The sequence below is a fragment of the Salarias fasciatus genome, chromosome 10, assembly GCF_902148845.1.
Source record: "Salarias fasciatus chromosome 10, fSalaFa1.1, whole genome shotgun sequence".
NCBI lineage: Eukaryota > Metazoa > Chordata > Actinopteri > Blenniiformes > Blenniidae > Salarias > Salarias fasciatus.
Window position 1 is genome coordinate 12,292,883 of NC_043754.1, and position 16,449 is coordinate 12,309,331.

General features: G+C 44.5%; 1 protein-coding gene across 1 annotated transcript; it reads left to right on the forward strand.

Moving 5' to 3' along the window:
- The first annotated feature begins 555 nt into the window (after nt 1–555).
- On the forward strand, nt 556–15,985 carry afap1l1b (actin filament associated protein 1-like 1b). The gene is made up of 19 exons (XM_030101575.1): nt 556–705; nt 7,007–7,135; nt 8,155–8,235; nt 8,330–8,415; nt 8,505–8,613; nt 9,255–9,344; nt 9,471–9,682; nt 9,887–10,066; nt 10,190–10,282; nt 10,801–10,903; nt 12,574–12,729; nt 12,959–13,173; nt 13,299–13,444; nt 13,561–13,642; nt 14,166–14,274; nt 14,431–14,586; nt 14,689–14,855; nt 15,573–15,698; nt 15,831–15,985. Exons 1-19 carry the CDS (start codon nt 684–686, stop codon nt 15,855–15,857), a joined length of 2,289 nt encoding a protein of 762 aa, XP_029957435.1. The 5' UTR covers nt 556–683; the 3' UTR covers nt 15,858–15,985.
- The last annotated feature ends 464 nt before the right edge of the window (nt 15,986–16,449 follow it).

Here is a 16,449-nt window from a genome sequence, read left to right on the forward strand (position 1 = left end):
TATGTCACATGCCATAAAATACATGAAATAAACTTTTCATAAGTTGAGGTGTTTCTTTTTTTTTTTCCTTCTTCTTTTTGGTTGACATCGAACGTTGGATGATGGACTTGTACAAAAGTTTGAGTTGCAGTGTGATGTAATGGTTTAATTAAAACTTCAATAGCCCATACATTTAACATTTACAACAGTGTTATTCGCATAACTTCTTCAATTTTGTCGAAGTCGAATCTTTACAATAGCACAAAGAGCATCCAGTGAAAAACAAAAAGCAAAAACCCAAATCCAAAGTGCAAAGCAGATGTGACAAAAATGGTTAATGGGAACTGCTTCATATATTCCTCTTCTGGTTTTTATATACCACTATTAAACTCGGAGGTTTCCATGCGTGACATCTTCCTCAGTGGGATTTTTGCGGCCGTTTTTATGTGACTTCTTTGGCTCAGAGCCTTACAGCTTGTCTCGAACTCAACTCCCGCTAGGACCCTGCGGAGCTCCGGAGGATGAAGCGGCCGCCGGTCCAGCGGCCACTCTGACTCACTTGGCCGCACGGAGGGAGACTCGCAGCTCCGCCGGGTCTGTGGACAGCAACTCTCTCATGTTCACAACTTTCACGAGAGAACGAGCAGAGAGGACTAAAGCCGGAAACAGCGAGTTTGGCGAAGGACTGGACGCTCCAGAGCAGCATGGACTCTAAGCGGCAGAGTGGTGAGTTACAGCCCCGCTTTCATGACAAACATTCTGAGTACAGTAACCGAGAGAAGATGTGGAAGTAGAGCTTCAGAGCAAGAACTTCAGTGTGGATGAAAATGGAAACAAACACGTGGAGAAATCGGTCAAACAAAACAAAACAAACAAACAAAAAAATCTAATTTCTAACACATCGGATTGATTAATAGAAACGTGAAATTGCAACATTTGAAACAAAAAACCAATAAGTGTAAATAAGTGAAATAGTGGATGTTGTTGAATAAATATTCCAGTTTGTAGTAAATAAACCGCCTCGCGCTTCCTCCGCGTAACGTGAACGTGATGTCATCCGGCTCGTGCGCGCTCTGAGTGGACGGAGGTGTCCTCAGGTAGAGTGACGTCATCTGACGCAACCCGATGCCAACACAGAAGCGCCCTGTTGGAAGCTGCGCCGCGGCAGCGGCGGTGAATGGACGGCCTGTGTGGAAGCCTGCGGGACAGGAAGCTGCATTATGCAGCACCAGGTGATGGAGCAGGGAGCCAAACCAGGATCACATGTGGTTATCTGAGGTTAATCGACGAGCTTTAGTCCTTATAAATAACTCATTTTGATGTTAAGGCACAATTTTAAATTCTAAATGTGCATTCCAAAAAATAATAGCACACACATTGTTTGTGCTGTTATTGACCATTTTAGATTTACCGATTAACTTAGACTGCATGCCTTTGGACCATGGGAGGAAACTGTGTTGCCTGGATGAAAGCCATGCATGCACATTCTCAACAAGCAAACTGCACAAAATTGAACCCAAACAGAATCAGACTTGGGGTGAACATGCTCACCATTACCCTCACATGCAGTCCCTGCCATTACAACATATGAAATCCATATGTTTCAAATATGAAATAGTTTAGAATTGCATCAACCCCTGGCTCAGTTGTTCTCGTCAGGATTAATTCAAACAGGTTTTACTTTGAGACACTTTTGGTGTAACTCTGCACACATACAGTATATACAAACAATAGCTTCACCCTAGAATTAACTTTGAGCACTGTACCTTTAAAAATAACAGATGAAAATTCTATATACATTCTGTTATAGAGGTTTTTATAGCAAACATTTTTTCACTGTAAGAGACACAGTCTATCTCATCTAATTATGGGTGAAAGGCAGGGTACTTCCTGGATGTGTCACTAGTCTTACACAGGGAATCACACAGACCCACACTTTCATCCAATGTCTAGTCACTAATTACCCACACATGCATGTATTTGGATTGTGTGGGGAGCTTAAGCAGACACAGTTACAATTTGATGAATCTGCACCGAAAAGCTGCAGCATAACTGAAGCTTCAGACATGTACCTTCCTGCTCTGAGTCAACTTTCAATTCATTAATCTGCCACCCCACCCACTTTCAGGGTGGGGTGGCAGATTAATGAATTTCATGAATTGCATTATTTACTCGTGCTTTTGCAGCCATGACATGTCAGATTATGTCTGGACATAACAGTAGTGAAAGATGTTGACACAAGTAGGCCATGCATAATCAAACTGTCTGTGCGGCTTTGCGTCGTAACGGTAAATGTTCTCACTCTGGGGAAAAAAGAGTAGATCAAGTTGAGGTTTTGGGAGTTTTTCAGCTGCTGCAATGATTGTTAGGAAACTGTAGACAAAGTGAAAAGAAAACATTTTCATGTAATCAACTGGTTTTAAAAAAACTTCAGTTCAGAGGAATCTGATTTCGTTTCCAGTTGAATGAAACCCAGTTTGTGAAAGCTGAAATAATTAATTGCTTTTGTAGGCTCACGCCCTGGCATACCAGCTCTCTCTGTTGGATAATTAACTGGCTTTGACCTCAACCTTGGTTCCTTTACATTTCCTTTTTCCCTTCCCTTCCCTTCTCTTTTACTATTTATCCCAGCCATCAACCCACAAATCACCTCTCTCCATTATCTTGCACAGTCAGAAAGAGCCAAAGATTTTCACCATTTAATTTCAAGCAACAGTTCACACAGTAAAATAACCACTTTCAACAACAAAAGCATTTCCGCAGTTAGAAGTGGGCAAATCTACTGGAGTTCCAACTTCTGCAACAGTAATCTAGAAAAGAAGGGGGGGTTTTCACTTCGGTCGGAGGTGGAGACGGAGTGGATGTGGTGACGGCGGTCCCATGCCCGGCAGGAAGAGCCTCGGAGCGTGTCTTGACCTCGTCGCCAATGTTTCAGTCCCTGGAAAAGCTACAGCAATCTTTGGGTGGATGTGTGTGTGAGTGGGGTGGAGGAGTAGACCCATTAAACCAGACCATGATATATATTTAAGATAAACAATGTGTGTGTGTGTGTGTGTGTGTGTGTGTGTGTGTGTGTGTGTGTGTGCATTGCTTTGTGCACATTTTTATGAGAGAAAAAAATAGTGATTGTTTCATCAAGCGAGTTGTCAAGTTAAAGAAAACTGACAATCTTCTCACCAAAACGTTTTGATTTGGGGTTTCCTTGTTGAGTTACATCATTTGAGCCTGTGGCTCCACATGGTGGTTTTCTCTTACCTGTGGCTGCGTTCCTGAAGAAACCACAACACTGCAGCAATCTGGGTTAGACATCAAACCCCTGCTGGGCCGCATCGAAGCCACTGTCACAACATTCTTCCTTTGTGTGTATGCCTACCGTTCACTATCAGTGGAAAGTGATAAGATACTAAAGGAATGTGGAAAAGAGAATTCTTGGACTGTTTTCCCCCAGCTGTTTCTTTTTAAGCATCTTGCCAGCTTAGCTCTGTACTTTTTAAAGCGCTTGAGTGAACTCTTACCCCCGGGCGAACAGTGACACTATCCACTGTTGTCATGAAAAAAATATGAATTAGTGGATGCTGGGTCCCTGAAGAAGACTTTTGTCTCAGTGGGAGCTGCCGCAGCAGCAGAGACTTGAACTCTGACCCCTGTCTGAAGAGAATGGGTGTCTGGAGAAGCCGCGGGAGAAGATGGGTGAGGGAAAGGGGTTAAAGAGAGAGGATGTGAGAGGGTTGAGGCACGGGGAGGAAGAATGAACTGGAAGGGAGATTAGCAGAACTGGACAGAACTCATACTTTGTAAGAGTGAGGAAAGCTGGATGTCGTTGGAAAAAAAACATCTTTCTACACATTGGAATTTCTTGAGACATTGTTCTTTCTACAGTCGTTTGTTTATGAAGCAATAATCAGAACTCTCTTGAGCAGCAAAGAATTAGTTTCAGTCATTTATGCTGGTTTGCCTAGACTTCTATTGATTGATGAGTTTGAAAGTATAACGGACGGGATTGAAAAGTGTCTCTCCTCCTTCTCTCCGCTGGCCATGAAATGTTTTTGTGCTGGCAGATAAACAGTGAGGAGCAGCAGTTGTTTTGTTCTGCGCTGCAACCCAACATGCTGAACCAGTTCAAATGGGAGTCGCATGGCCCACGTCTCATGACTGATTATCATCATGACGACCGGCCACAGAAAACACACAAAAATGTATGTCAAAGCACGCACGCACAGCACATTCTTTATAGCGTTTATCAGTTAAATGTGTTTTCTTGTGTATTAAATACTGAAACTCCCAATAGAATAAGTGAAAATGTGTTTTTAAGATTATGACATGTTTTAAAATTTCATAAACGTGAAGGTAAAAGTTGTAGTTATGTTAGAATAGTCTTTATTAAATCAATGCAATGTCCCCAAAAGGCACAAAAACACATATGTAAGTGTGCCAGCATGTTTTACTTACATTGTGGGGACCTAAATATGTTAATCTCTCGAAACTATGCGGATTTGTCTGAAATGAAGAGATAAAAATCAAGTACTCATAATGTATGTGTGTAAAGTCTTCTGAGGTATGACTAGCAGTGTGTGTGTGTGTGCGTGCGTGCGTGTGTGTGTGGAATGAGGGGTTACAAAGATCCCTCTGTGGGTGAGACGGACCACAAGCCGCCAGAACAGCTGATTCTCAGCCTCTGAACCCTCCGGTCCCCGAAGACAGATCCAAAGTGGAACGAGAGAAAGAGACAGCAAATGCATTGATGGGCTCCGCTGTGTAAAGTAAAGTTAGACTTCAGGAATCAGAAAATAGACCAAAGGCCATCTCTGGAACTCCCATCAACCCCACTGTTGCTGCCTTTATTTACACTGAGACTACAAAGAGTCTTTTGTTGTTTGTTTTTAGTCTCAGTTGTCACCAGTAAAGTACAAGAGATCTGTAATTTGAGTTCCCATCAACTGAAAAGCAGATCTTGGAGCAAAAGGGAATTCAAAACACAAGCATGCGAGCATGACATTGGAGGAGAGTTTGCAGTGATAAAAGTGGGATGTTGAGGAATGGAGGAGGGGGAAAGCAGGAAGACAGGAAAGAGGCTGGAGAGGCGAGGCCCTCCGTAGGATGGAGGAGAGAGTGGAGATCGCTTCTGTCGACGGCTGAGACAGGAAACCACAGCTGCGACACACACACACACACACACACACACTCACACACACATACACACACAGCTGCTTGAGATATATCCTTTAACCCTGATGAGTGCCCACGGATCGAGACGATGCAGCTGTGTTGCACCACACCCCTTTGTGTGTGTGTGTGTGTGTGTGTGTGTGTGTGTGTGTGTGTGTGTGTGTGTGTGTGTGTGTGTGTGTGTGTTCCTGTTTTGTTTTGTTGTCGGCGTTTCTAACTCGGACGGTACAATTGTTTGCTCTGGTCTTGCGGAGCATTGTGGTCATCTAATTTTGGCCCTCACAGAGACAATAGCGTATTGTCCGAGTGAGGAGGGGGTGCGGAAGAGACTTGTGGAGCAGAGAGAGGGCTTTTCTCTCGCTCTCCCTGTCCTCACTCTGTGAAAGAGGCCGTTTTGATCCTTTTTTTTAAATAAACCCTTATTCCTGAACTGTAGCGCTGCTTCTGTATTTCTGCTGCTGCTGATCTTCATTCATAATTTTGCAAACTTGCCGCTTCATGAGTGTTTTCTTAAGCGTCTCAAGAGTCGTCCGTCGTAAAGGAAGTGACATTTCCTAACCATGGCACATTGGAGTCATTTTTCCTAATACGATAATAGGATGAAAACAAGCTGGAAAAAAATAGAATGTTTGTCCAAATTTGTTCCTGGAGAAGATTTCTTCATAACCCATGGTGATTTTCTGGCTTCGCCCCCAAAGTGTCTTTAAATTTCCTATTTTGCCATTTGGGCGGAATTCAGTAGTAAATTTGCTGATTTTAATGGAAAAAAACTATTACATTTTTCCCCAAAGTATTATGTTGGCAGGGAGAGGAAAACCACATAAAGAACATGTGGGTCATTACGAGACAATAAAACCTTTCAAAGAAACAGAATTACATAATTTGCTACTTTTGAATTCCAGCTGGTATTTCTGACTTGTTTATTGCCATGAAAAGTATTTCAGTAAGTAGATAATAATTGATAACTCGCGGCATTTTGGAGAACGGTTCTCTGCTTAAAAAGGGTTTGGTAACCGTCCTATCTCCAGTGAAACTTTAGATTTTCTTCTTTTCTCCGGCTTCATTTCCTTTTGGGAAGTCAGCTTCCTGCCCTCCTCTCCTCAACTCCTTCTCTCTGCAGCTCTCTCCCCCCACTCCCGCCTCTCTTTGCCGGCGCTGAGCAGACAGGATGTGTGAGAGTGTGTCAGGGCATTTGGAACAATGTCAAGGGCAACAAAACTCTCACACACACACACACACACACACACAGACATACACAAGCATGCGCTCACACACACAGGCTGAGACACAGGATGTCAGAGTTGAACATGAAAACAGTAAAATTTTTAAGAAAACACAAAATGTCAGTGAGGACAGTCGGAGTGAATATGCGATGGTGTTTTGACTTTAGACAGAAGAATTCAAGCAGTAAACAGGCCGGCTGCTCTGAGGTCAACAAAATGAATTGAGCCACATGAGTGCATGCTAAACATCTCTCCAGTGTCAGCTGTTGCTCTTGTGCTTGACACTCACTTTTCCTGTGGCTGTGCGTGCATCTGTTGGATTGTTGGAAGGGCGCACAGATACTCGCCGTGTTAGGAGTCTGCAGGAGTCAGATGGAAGTTTCACAATCAGGGGAGAGACTGAGAGGTTAATGGTTGACTGTAAATCACCCGTAGGAGTGAATGTGTGTAAGTTTCTGTGTGTGTTGGCTGTGTGATGGACTGATGACCCATCCAGGGCGTAGCACACCTCGTGTCTGTTATCAGGCGGGAGAGGCTCATCTGATGTATAAACCATTTCAGTACTGTGTGAGGTTGCTTCTGTAATCTTCCAAATAACACTATCGGTTTTGTGTGTGTGTGTGTGTGTGTTTTTCCAGTCGTGATGGAGCGACTGGTGACAGAGCTGAGCTCTCTGCTGAAGCTGCTGGACCACGAGACCGTCAGTCCCGCCACCGCTGAAAAAATGGCCTCCATACGTAACATCCTGGAGTCACTGCAGCTGTCAGGTAAAGCAGAAAACCCCGCATATAGACATGCAGAGCGAACAACTCCAGCCTGTTTTGATTCCCGTATTAGTCCCCTGAGGTGCAAATACAATAACAGCTGATCATGATGCATAATTGCTCTCCTGCTGAAGGTGTTTTTACAGCTGACAAAACAAACTCAAAACGTTTCCTTACTATTTCACTGAATGTTAATCAGGCTTTACCTGAACAGGTTCATTCACAGCCGCTGTAAGATTTCCACCTCAAAGGGCTATCATTCCCGCGAAGAGGTGCAAAATGAATTTAAATAAACTGCAACCATGCATCTGTGAGATCAGTGGACAGGAAGTTACCAAGGCACGCTTGCAGCTTCTCAGCTTTACTCCGCTTCATGTTAATTCAGTTTGACACCTGCAGAGATTCAGCCGAAGACATTATGACCGCAGCAGAAATATTCCTTTATTGCTTATCTGTTTGCAACGGGGAAGCCCTAACCATCAGACAACCACACTGCAGCAGCTCCGGATTGTACAAAATACAAGTAAACAACAAACTGTAGCCTGTGCGGCATCAAATCTTACCGCAGTCTTCACAGTCGATCTGTGTTTATCTGAGAGAATACAGGAAGTTGTTGAGGATAAAAGGATTAATGTAAGAGGATCATGAAAAGCAAAGTGTAAAGAGGATAATGAGACAAGGTCAGAGAAAGGCGAGCATTAGAATGGACCAAGATCAGCCTGTTCTCACTATTACACAATTATTCATTGTCACATTTCATGCATATAGCCTGTTCTCAAAGAGAAAGCTTATGAGGTTCCCGATGCCTCATGTCTGTTATTTAAATCCAATTTGCGCGTCGCTGTTGTTGGATATGATCGTGTCTTAAGGTGAAGTGCAGATAATTCAGAGTTGTTACACAATGATGCGTCTGTTTGTCATGTCTCTGTGCGCCACTGCTAATCCTGCTTTAGTACAGGTCAGAATCTTAACCCTGACTCTCATCCTGCTTGTGACTACTAATTTGTTTGTTTTTTTCACAGTCAATGGATCAGATGTCTACATGAACAGCTGTCTCTACGGCAACGGCACCAGTTTTGTAGAGTCCCTGTTTGAGGATTTTGGTATGTGTGGACTTTAAAAAAAAAAAAAATCATTTCATTCTATGTAGTTGACCAGGATTGTGTATTATATTAAAATATTCTGTTCATAAAACAGACTGTGATTTGCACATGCTCAGTGCATCTCCACTGGACCAGAAAGAGCACATCGATGAAGAGGAGAAGCCTCAGCGCAATAAATCTGTAAACGAGAGACAGCACTATCTACCTTCGATTATATTTTCATCTCTTGAACGTACAGCGCTCATCTTTTCCCCGCCCCGCTTCTTCAGACGCCGACTGACACCCCCCCACCTCTGCCCACCACCCCGCTTCCTGATGACTACTATGAAGAGGCGGTTCCTCTGGATCCCGGATCCACGACGCAGTACTTCACCACCAGTCAGTAATATATGCACTCAGTAATGGTAAATGGTAAATGGATTTCACTTATATAGCGCTTTTCCACCGCTTGAGCAGTCCCCACAGCGCTTTACACGGTTAATCACACTCGCATCCCAGCGGAGGTGGCTGCCCTGCAACGCGCTCAGTCCATCCACTGGGAGCAGTAATGTGGGGTTCGGGGTCTTGCTTAAGGACTCTGACACTTGGACTGGGTTTCAATCAGGGAATTGAACCAGCAGCTTTTCAGTCAATCAATACATTGACTTATGATTCTATCAACTATATGTCTTGAAATTGTTTTTACAGTAAGTGCTTTTGACTTTATAGATCAAAAATGCAATGTATTTAGGACAGATGGACACCACTGACTTAATTCTCAATTTGACTGTTATATCAAATGAATGATTAAAGAAACCACACAAGCATGCAGTTTAGAACAACAGTACAATATAATATATCATCAATCTTTCAGAGACAAAGAGTAAAAGTTTAGTAGCAGTAGTTTAATTAATTACAGAAATATTGCAGCTATATAAACTGCTATACAGGTGAATGCATTTACCATTTCATTTGTGAAATCCACTGAGAAAAAACTCCAGAAATATTCGATCTCACTCGTTCTTGGCTTACTCGCGTAGCTTCTAGGAACTCCGTGGAGGACGCCTACTATGAAGACGCCGACAATAACTACCCCACCACCAGACTCAACGGGCCTCCCAAAAACTCCTGTGAGTCAGTGCCGTACTCCTCCCTCTGCTTTCAACTCGATCGCACGGCCACAAACGGAAACATGTTTCGCTTGTGAATCAGAAATGCCTTGTGAATTCTTCATTCGTGTCGCTGTCTTTACTCAGATAATGACTCGGACGCTCTGAGCAGCTCCTACGAATCATACGAGGAGGAGGATGAGGAGGCCAAGGGGCGGGATCCCCCTCAGAGGTGGACGGCAGAGGAGAGCCCGGACGGGCCGGTCAGAGACTGCCGCATCTGCGCCTTCCTGCTGAGGAAGAAACGCTTTGGCCAGTGGGCCAAACAACTGGTCGTCGTCCGTGACAGTAAACTGCAGGTTTGTAGACGAAACATTACATCGGTGCTGGAATTCATTTTTATTCATCTTAAATACAACCAAACATATGTTTTCATTCACATCTCATTACATGAACACATGTATGTGAATCAGCACCAGACAGGATTCCTGCGATATAAAGTGAGTCTCTAAACGCCGTACCTCTTATTGCGTTACTTTACTCTCCACATCTGTCTTTTCTAGTGTTATAAGAGCATCAAAGAGACTTCTCCCCACACGGAGCTGCCGCTGAATCTCTGCAACGTCATCTACGTCCCGAAGGAAGGCCGCAAAAAGAGACACGAGCTGCGCTTCTCGCTGCCCGGAGGCGAAGCTCTGGTCCTGGCAGTTCAGAGCAAAGAACAGGCCCAGCGCTGGCTCAAGGTGCTTTGACTCGCTTGTGTCTGGAGGCTGGTGGTGAGACGGGAAGACACGGGGAAATCATACGGCAATAAGGATGTGTCTGGAAGTGAAAGGTGTCTTTCTCTTTTTCTTTTCTGGGTCAAGGTGATCCACGACGTTGGCAGCCAGTGCAGCAGCAGCGAATTGCTGGAGGGTTCCACTTCTCCCATTATACAGAGGAAGCTGGAGCTCGACAAGGTGCCTAACGGGTTTCTGCACGTCTGTGAACGTCAGCCTGTGGATGTCATTACAATTACACGCTCAGCTCTTGAAAGTTCTCTCTGAACTGCCGGTGCCGTGTTAACAGCTTCCTCGAGCCACGTCTGACTTCACTTTACTGGACCTCGCTCGTGTGATTTATACCTTTCTGAACCCATGCGGGGCTCTCTGCGTTTCATTGGTGCTGACGTCGCCTCTTTCAGCCCACGCATGACACAAGTATTCCTCGGCCGCTAATTTGCCAGCAGCGAGTGAGGTGACATTATCGTGGTTGCTGAGCTGGCTCGTTTTCAAAGAACTTCATGTCCCGAGCGCGTTGGATCCATGAGGACAAGGCCGCTACACCCTGCTGCGGCTTCACGGGCCAGAAAGTATTCCCTAAAACTTTAGGGATTTTCGCCAAGTTCGCTTTATTTCAAAAAGCTGGACAGACGTTTTGTGTTGATTTGCGTCTCTTCACTTCACTCTCAGTGAAAACTGTACGTTCTGTTTTCCAGGTGCTGCAGTCCGACAGACAGGCGTCAGACTCGGACAGCGGGCCAACGGCCGAGAGTCAGTCCACCGCGCACGGAGCGGGGCGAGACGCCACAGACACACTCAGTAGGTGTAACCTTAAAAGCAGTTATTGATTTAGTTGTAATTTCTTTATTGCGGTTGCTTTATCGGGGCGAGATGAGAGATACAACTCACATCTCTCACATGTTCCATCTGAGAGAAGTACTACGAGGGCTGCCTACTGTGAGCTGTGACTTTAGATTTGGCCTTAATATCGACGGCACAGGGCTTAAAGCTTTTAAAATATGGTCTGCTCACAGGAAGACGGGAGGAAAATATCATAGTTATATTTTCTGATGTGGATTTTCAGACAGAAGATGACGTTTTGGAGGGGCTTCGGCTTGTTTTTTTTTTGTTTTTTTTGAAGACCTGCGGCACTGATCACCTTCCTCTCCCCTGTTGTTAAGACTGAGGCTTAAATTAACTTAATTATTACCACAGTGGTAACATGCATTCAGCGCTCTGCTGTTTGCTCGCATGGTAAGGGGAATTTGGGCAAAGTAACTCAGCCTAGATCATGTTTATTTCAATACAATCATACATCCATTGATTTATCCCATCTCAGGTCACATGACGATTTCTATAAATGTAAATGGGCTCCAGGGGATGGTTAAGTTACCTGTCCCTGAAAGTAATCATCAATAAACTTCAATATTAAAAGAAAAAACAAAAAACAGGAAAAACGATTACAACTATTAAACCAAACAAGAAGAACCATGCAGAAGCTGTTGAAAAAATCAATTAATGAATAAGATTTAATTAGGAAGATAATTAAAAATAGACTAAAGTTTAATGAGAAAAACAGACAAATGAGGAAAAAAAAGAAAACGCTCATGCTAATCCAAATAAAATGTCAACAGCTGCTTTTTGAAACTAGTAACAGTTTATATCTAGTGAATATTAATTTGTAACATAACATAAAAACAGTAACTGGCAGGCAGCTGCATGGTGTCCATTACACACACAGACTTATAAAACTTTAATTCATAACACCCAGAGACAGCTACCTGAAAATGATTCCACAAAATCCAACAAAAATAGAAGAACTGTGCAGAAACAGAGTCTCAATTGTCCTCAGAGGGAAGTGAATCCTGGTTGTAATGTTCTCACTTTCTAAAAACATCCTGACTCCGAGGGTCTTCAGCTGGAGCTCCTATAATGCTCCCAGAGCACGTACACACACGCACGCACGCCCACACACACACACACACACACACACACACACACACACACACACACACACACACACACACACACACACAGGTTCTATTTGCGTAAAGAAAAGCTGGCAGATCCATGGCGAGAGGTGAAAAACACGGTCAGATCATGTGTGTTGTAACTACCTGTTTACTCACCAAGTGACTCTGAACCTAAAGAGGCATGAGAGAGAGGGAGAGACAGGAAGTGAGGCACAAGCAGATATGACATCCTTCCTGTCGTCTTCCTGTGATTGTGTCCCGCTGACATCAGAGGAAGAGGGATGGAAACAGCTCTGCGCCACCTACCTTCAGACCATCGCCGCTGTAGAAAAGAGATTCAGACTGAACCAGAAAACCCAATTTTGACTAAAAATGTGAAAAAACATCTCCGAAGGATAAAATCGTGCAGATTCTTTTATAGTTTTTTATCGATACAGAAGTTACTGATTCTAGTTGAAGCCTCATCCTCTGTTTTTTGGGTTGTGGGGGTTCACTGCGGCGTGTGTTTGCTTGCAGACAGAGGGAAGCGCGGCGCCTTCTCAGAGCTGACCGGGTCCATGAGCCGAGCGGCAGGGAAGAAGATCAATCGAATCATTACCTTCTCCAAACGGAAGCCCCCCTTACCGGGAGAGTTGCCCTCGTCGTCAGGCCACCACGACAACCCCCGCTGCGGTGAGGACGCCATGTTGTTTCCTGGCCAGTTGTAGCGACTAGAAGAAACCGAGCAGGCGCAGGGAAGACGTGCGAAGACACTCAGCAACTTATTAATAAACTTAAAAGACTGAAATGTTCCTCCTTTTTTCTTACACTTTATATACATGGATTAAAGACAACGATTAGTGTGAAATATCAGAGTTATTTCTGGCACTGAACATGCCTGCTTTCCACGCCTTCTCCGCAGGATACCTCAGTGTGTGTCTCAGCGGGTCTTGGAAGGAGCGCTGGTGCGTGGTTCGAGGTGGAAGCCTGCATTTGCAGAAGGACCCCGGGGACCAGCGTCCTCCAGTCATTGTGGTGCCGCTCAAAGGGGCGGAGGTGATGCCAGGAGGCCTCGGACCCAAACATCCCTTCTCCTTCCGCATCCTGCAGGGAAGCAGCGAACTCGCAGCCTTAGAGGTGCAGCAGACTACACGTTTTCATTTTTTATGACTCCGTTGGCAGAGAGTGCGCGGCGAGGTCACGCCACCCTTCTCCGAAATCAAGCTGAAATGTGTGTGCGTTTGTTTGTGTGTGTCAATCAGGCCAGCTGCTCCGAGGATCTTGGCCGCTGGCTGGGTGTTTTGTTTGCAGAGACCGGCAGCGCCACTCTCCCAGAAGAGCTGCACTATGACTACATCGACGTGGACACCCTCACCGACATACGGCACGCCGCCAGACACTCCTTCATGTGAGTCACTTCCCATGGGACGCTCATGCGCATGCACTCGTCTCTTTTTCCCAACTTTAGGCCTAAAATATACATAACTCTCCTTTTCTTTGTATCTGCCTCTGGTTTCCTCTCAGATGGGCGACCAGCACTGCGGCGTCCTCCAGCAGCGCCTCAATAGACTCCAGGATGTATGATGAGGTCTATGAAAGCATTGAGGTGAGGGAATGAGTACATGGAAAGTCTTGAATTCAATCACCCCTTTTTTCCCTGTAACACTCAACGGATTCAAATTGCACTTTGAAAAACTAAAAGAAGTTCACTTATTGGTTGTTATAGTTTTCTATTTTTAGCATCCTTGTTTTTTTTCCCTTGGACTTTGGGTAATAAAACACATACATGGAAGTATCAAAGTAGAAAAATGATAGAAAATATGTTACAATCAATGATCAATTTCTGTTAAAACTTGTCTGCAGGCATGTTTGTGGCCTATAACAAAAAATCAAACCTTCAAATAGTGGATACTGTGATACTACTCACTGTGAGTCCTATTTCCAGTGGAAAATACAACACAATTATTATTAAAATACATTAAATAGAAAAACAGTGTGCTAAACTCAATACTCAGAAAGTAAGTTTCGTCTTTTCTTATCTATTTGAGGGAAAAAACATATTAGAAATCGCTCAGCACAATTGCACAAAATTAAAAATTAAATGTATTTGAACTGCTTCTCGGCTGCAGGATTGTGAGATGGAGAGCAGACCCGGACAGGTGAGGCGACACGCCTCCTTCTCCAGCAGGGACTCTGAAAAAACCGAGCAACAGGCCGCCGTCAAGAGACACGCCTCCAGTGAGTTTCCCTCCATTCAGACTCTCATCACTCTGGCTGCATTATAATTACATGGGAGGATTTCTAACTACAGTCCATGATTGTGATTCGAGGTCAGAGTTGTTGGAGGTGGATGTTCGTCGTGCCACGGTTGTTTTCTGGTTCCTCTTCTTTCAGATGTGAATCAGTACGGCCGATACGGAAAGACGCGTGCAGAGGAGGACGCCAGGAGGTACCTGAGACAGAAGGAGGAGCTGGAGAAGCAAAAGGAGGAACTCAGGAATGAGCTGATCGCCCTCCGCAGGGAGAAGAAGGAGGTGAAGAGTAGCACAGGTCAGACCCATCAGACACACACACACATACACACAACGCTGCACGGAATTATGCTTTGTAATTGTTCTGATTGTGTGTGTGTGTGTGTGTGTGTGTGTGCAGGTCATGGGGTGGAAAAGCGGCTCGCCGAGCTGGAGTCGCTGTGTAAACAGAAGGAGGAGGAGAGAGTGGAGCTGGAGCTCAAACTGACAGAAGTCAAGGAGAACCTGAAGAAGTCCCTGGCCCGAGGAGCGCTGGGTCCTCCCACTGACACCAAGATCAGCGTCAAGGTGGGACGCCACTGCAAACACACACACCTGCAATGCAGGGAAGCTGCTCTGTGTGTAACTGCTGACCAGATACCAACACAGCAGCAGATAGTCATTTTGGGAGTTTCTGTAAACTTCTGTTAGACTTCAGTGTTCAGTTTAAGATACAATGTGGTTTTATTCTTAGTATTGCATTAAGCTCGATACAAAGTGACCTCAGACATTTTTTTTTAAACATCTTTCACACCATTATCGGTCATCAGAGAGAAGCGACGCCGAGCTGATGGAGATGCTATTAATAAAACTTATCTGCACAGTTACAGTAAAATGTCACATTACTCAGCTCTGTTCAGCCTGATCCACGTGAAGAGGGGAGAATCCTGAACTCACACTGGAAAGACGACAGCTTTAGATAATTAAACATATCACACTGTTTGTTTGCATTAGAGTATAAAAATTGCCTCACTGGTTTTCAGTGTGTAATCTCTGTAAAGCTGTTTCATTGCTTGTTGAGAGAGACACTCTTGTTGGAGTTGCTGAGAGCTGCTTCTCGCCTCGGGCTTTGACCTCCAGGAGTCAGATCTGGTTTGTCAAACAGCTTCACTGCAGCTGCTTCCAGGAAGTCTTCGCCGCTGTCCAGGAAATAATCCAGCGATGCGAATATTTCTGTGAAATCTGACTTTTTGCTCCGTGTTTTTATTTCTTATTTTGTGTGTGTTTTTGTGTCTGTGACTGCAGGCACAAGGCAGCAAGGTTGAAAAGGTGTACAACGAGACCCTGCCTGTTAACTCAGCGGCCGAGCTCCGTAAGCGTCCCCCGTCGCTTTACGCCTCCTCCAAGGGGAACGTCATGCAGAAGGCAAAGGTAAGAAGTGTTTCGCCGCACATTTTGAGAAGCTTAAAAAGTGTGAAGTTCTCACCTGCTGGGCGTGTGTTGTTTGCATGCACGGACAGAGAAATGTTTTTTTCTCACTTTGCGCTTTCTCTCGGTTGGCAGGAGTGGGAGTCAAAGAAGGGGACCTAGACTGAACGTGAGAAGAATGACAGATGGATTCACCAAGAGGAAAAAAAAAAAAGAACCCTAGCTGTGACTGAAGGATGTGTAAAAGAAGAATGTAAGAAGAGCAGAGTAACAGGCACTGAGGAGAAGAGGAGGAGGAGGAGGAGGAGGAGGAGGACACTCACACATTCTCCCCTCTTCAAAAATTGATTTTTTTTCTGAGCACAGGCTGCAGGATGCTGCCTGAACCACTGTAAATATGACAGGGTGGACTGATACCAGCACAGTATTCCTTTGCCTCTCTATGAACATGTTCCATGCATGTTTTATTGAGTTTTTATGTGTGTTTACATTTGCACAGGGCTGCAGGAAGTGAAAAATCTCATTGCTTCATTGAAGTGCAGCACTGCCAGCTCAGAGTTACAGACAAGCCGTCCTACCTACACCCACCGGTTTTATCGCTTTTTTTTTTTAAATGCAAAACTTGGAAATGGAAAATGAGAAACTAATGGAGCGAAATCCTTGTTATAACGCTAAATTATCATAAGTGAGGAATCTGTTTCGTACCGTATATTTAAATGTTGAGGAACGCATATTGAGTATGACACTGTACCTG

Excerpts from the sequence above, each read along its gene's own strand:
- afap1l1b (XM_030101575.1), top strand. The coding sequence starts at position 684 with ATGGACTCTAAGCGGCAGAGTG. Across the intron at positions 8,614-9,254 it reads GACGCAGTACTTCACCACCA|CTTCTAGGAACTCCGTGGAG; the intron begins GTCAGTAATATA and ends TTACTCGCGTAG. Across the intron at positions 14,856-15,572 it reads ACACCAAGATCAGCGTCAAG|GCACAAGGCAGCAAGGTTGA; the intron begins GTGGGACGCCAC and ends CTGTGACTGCAG.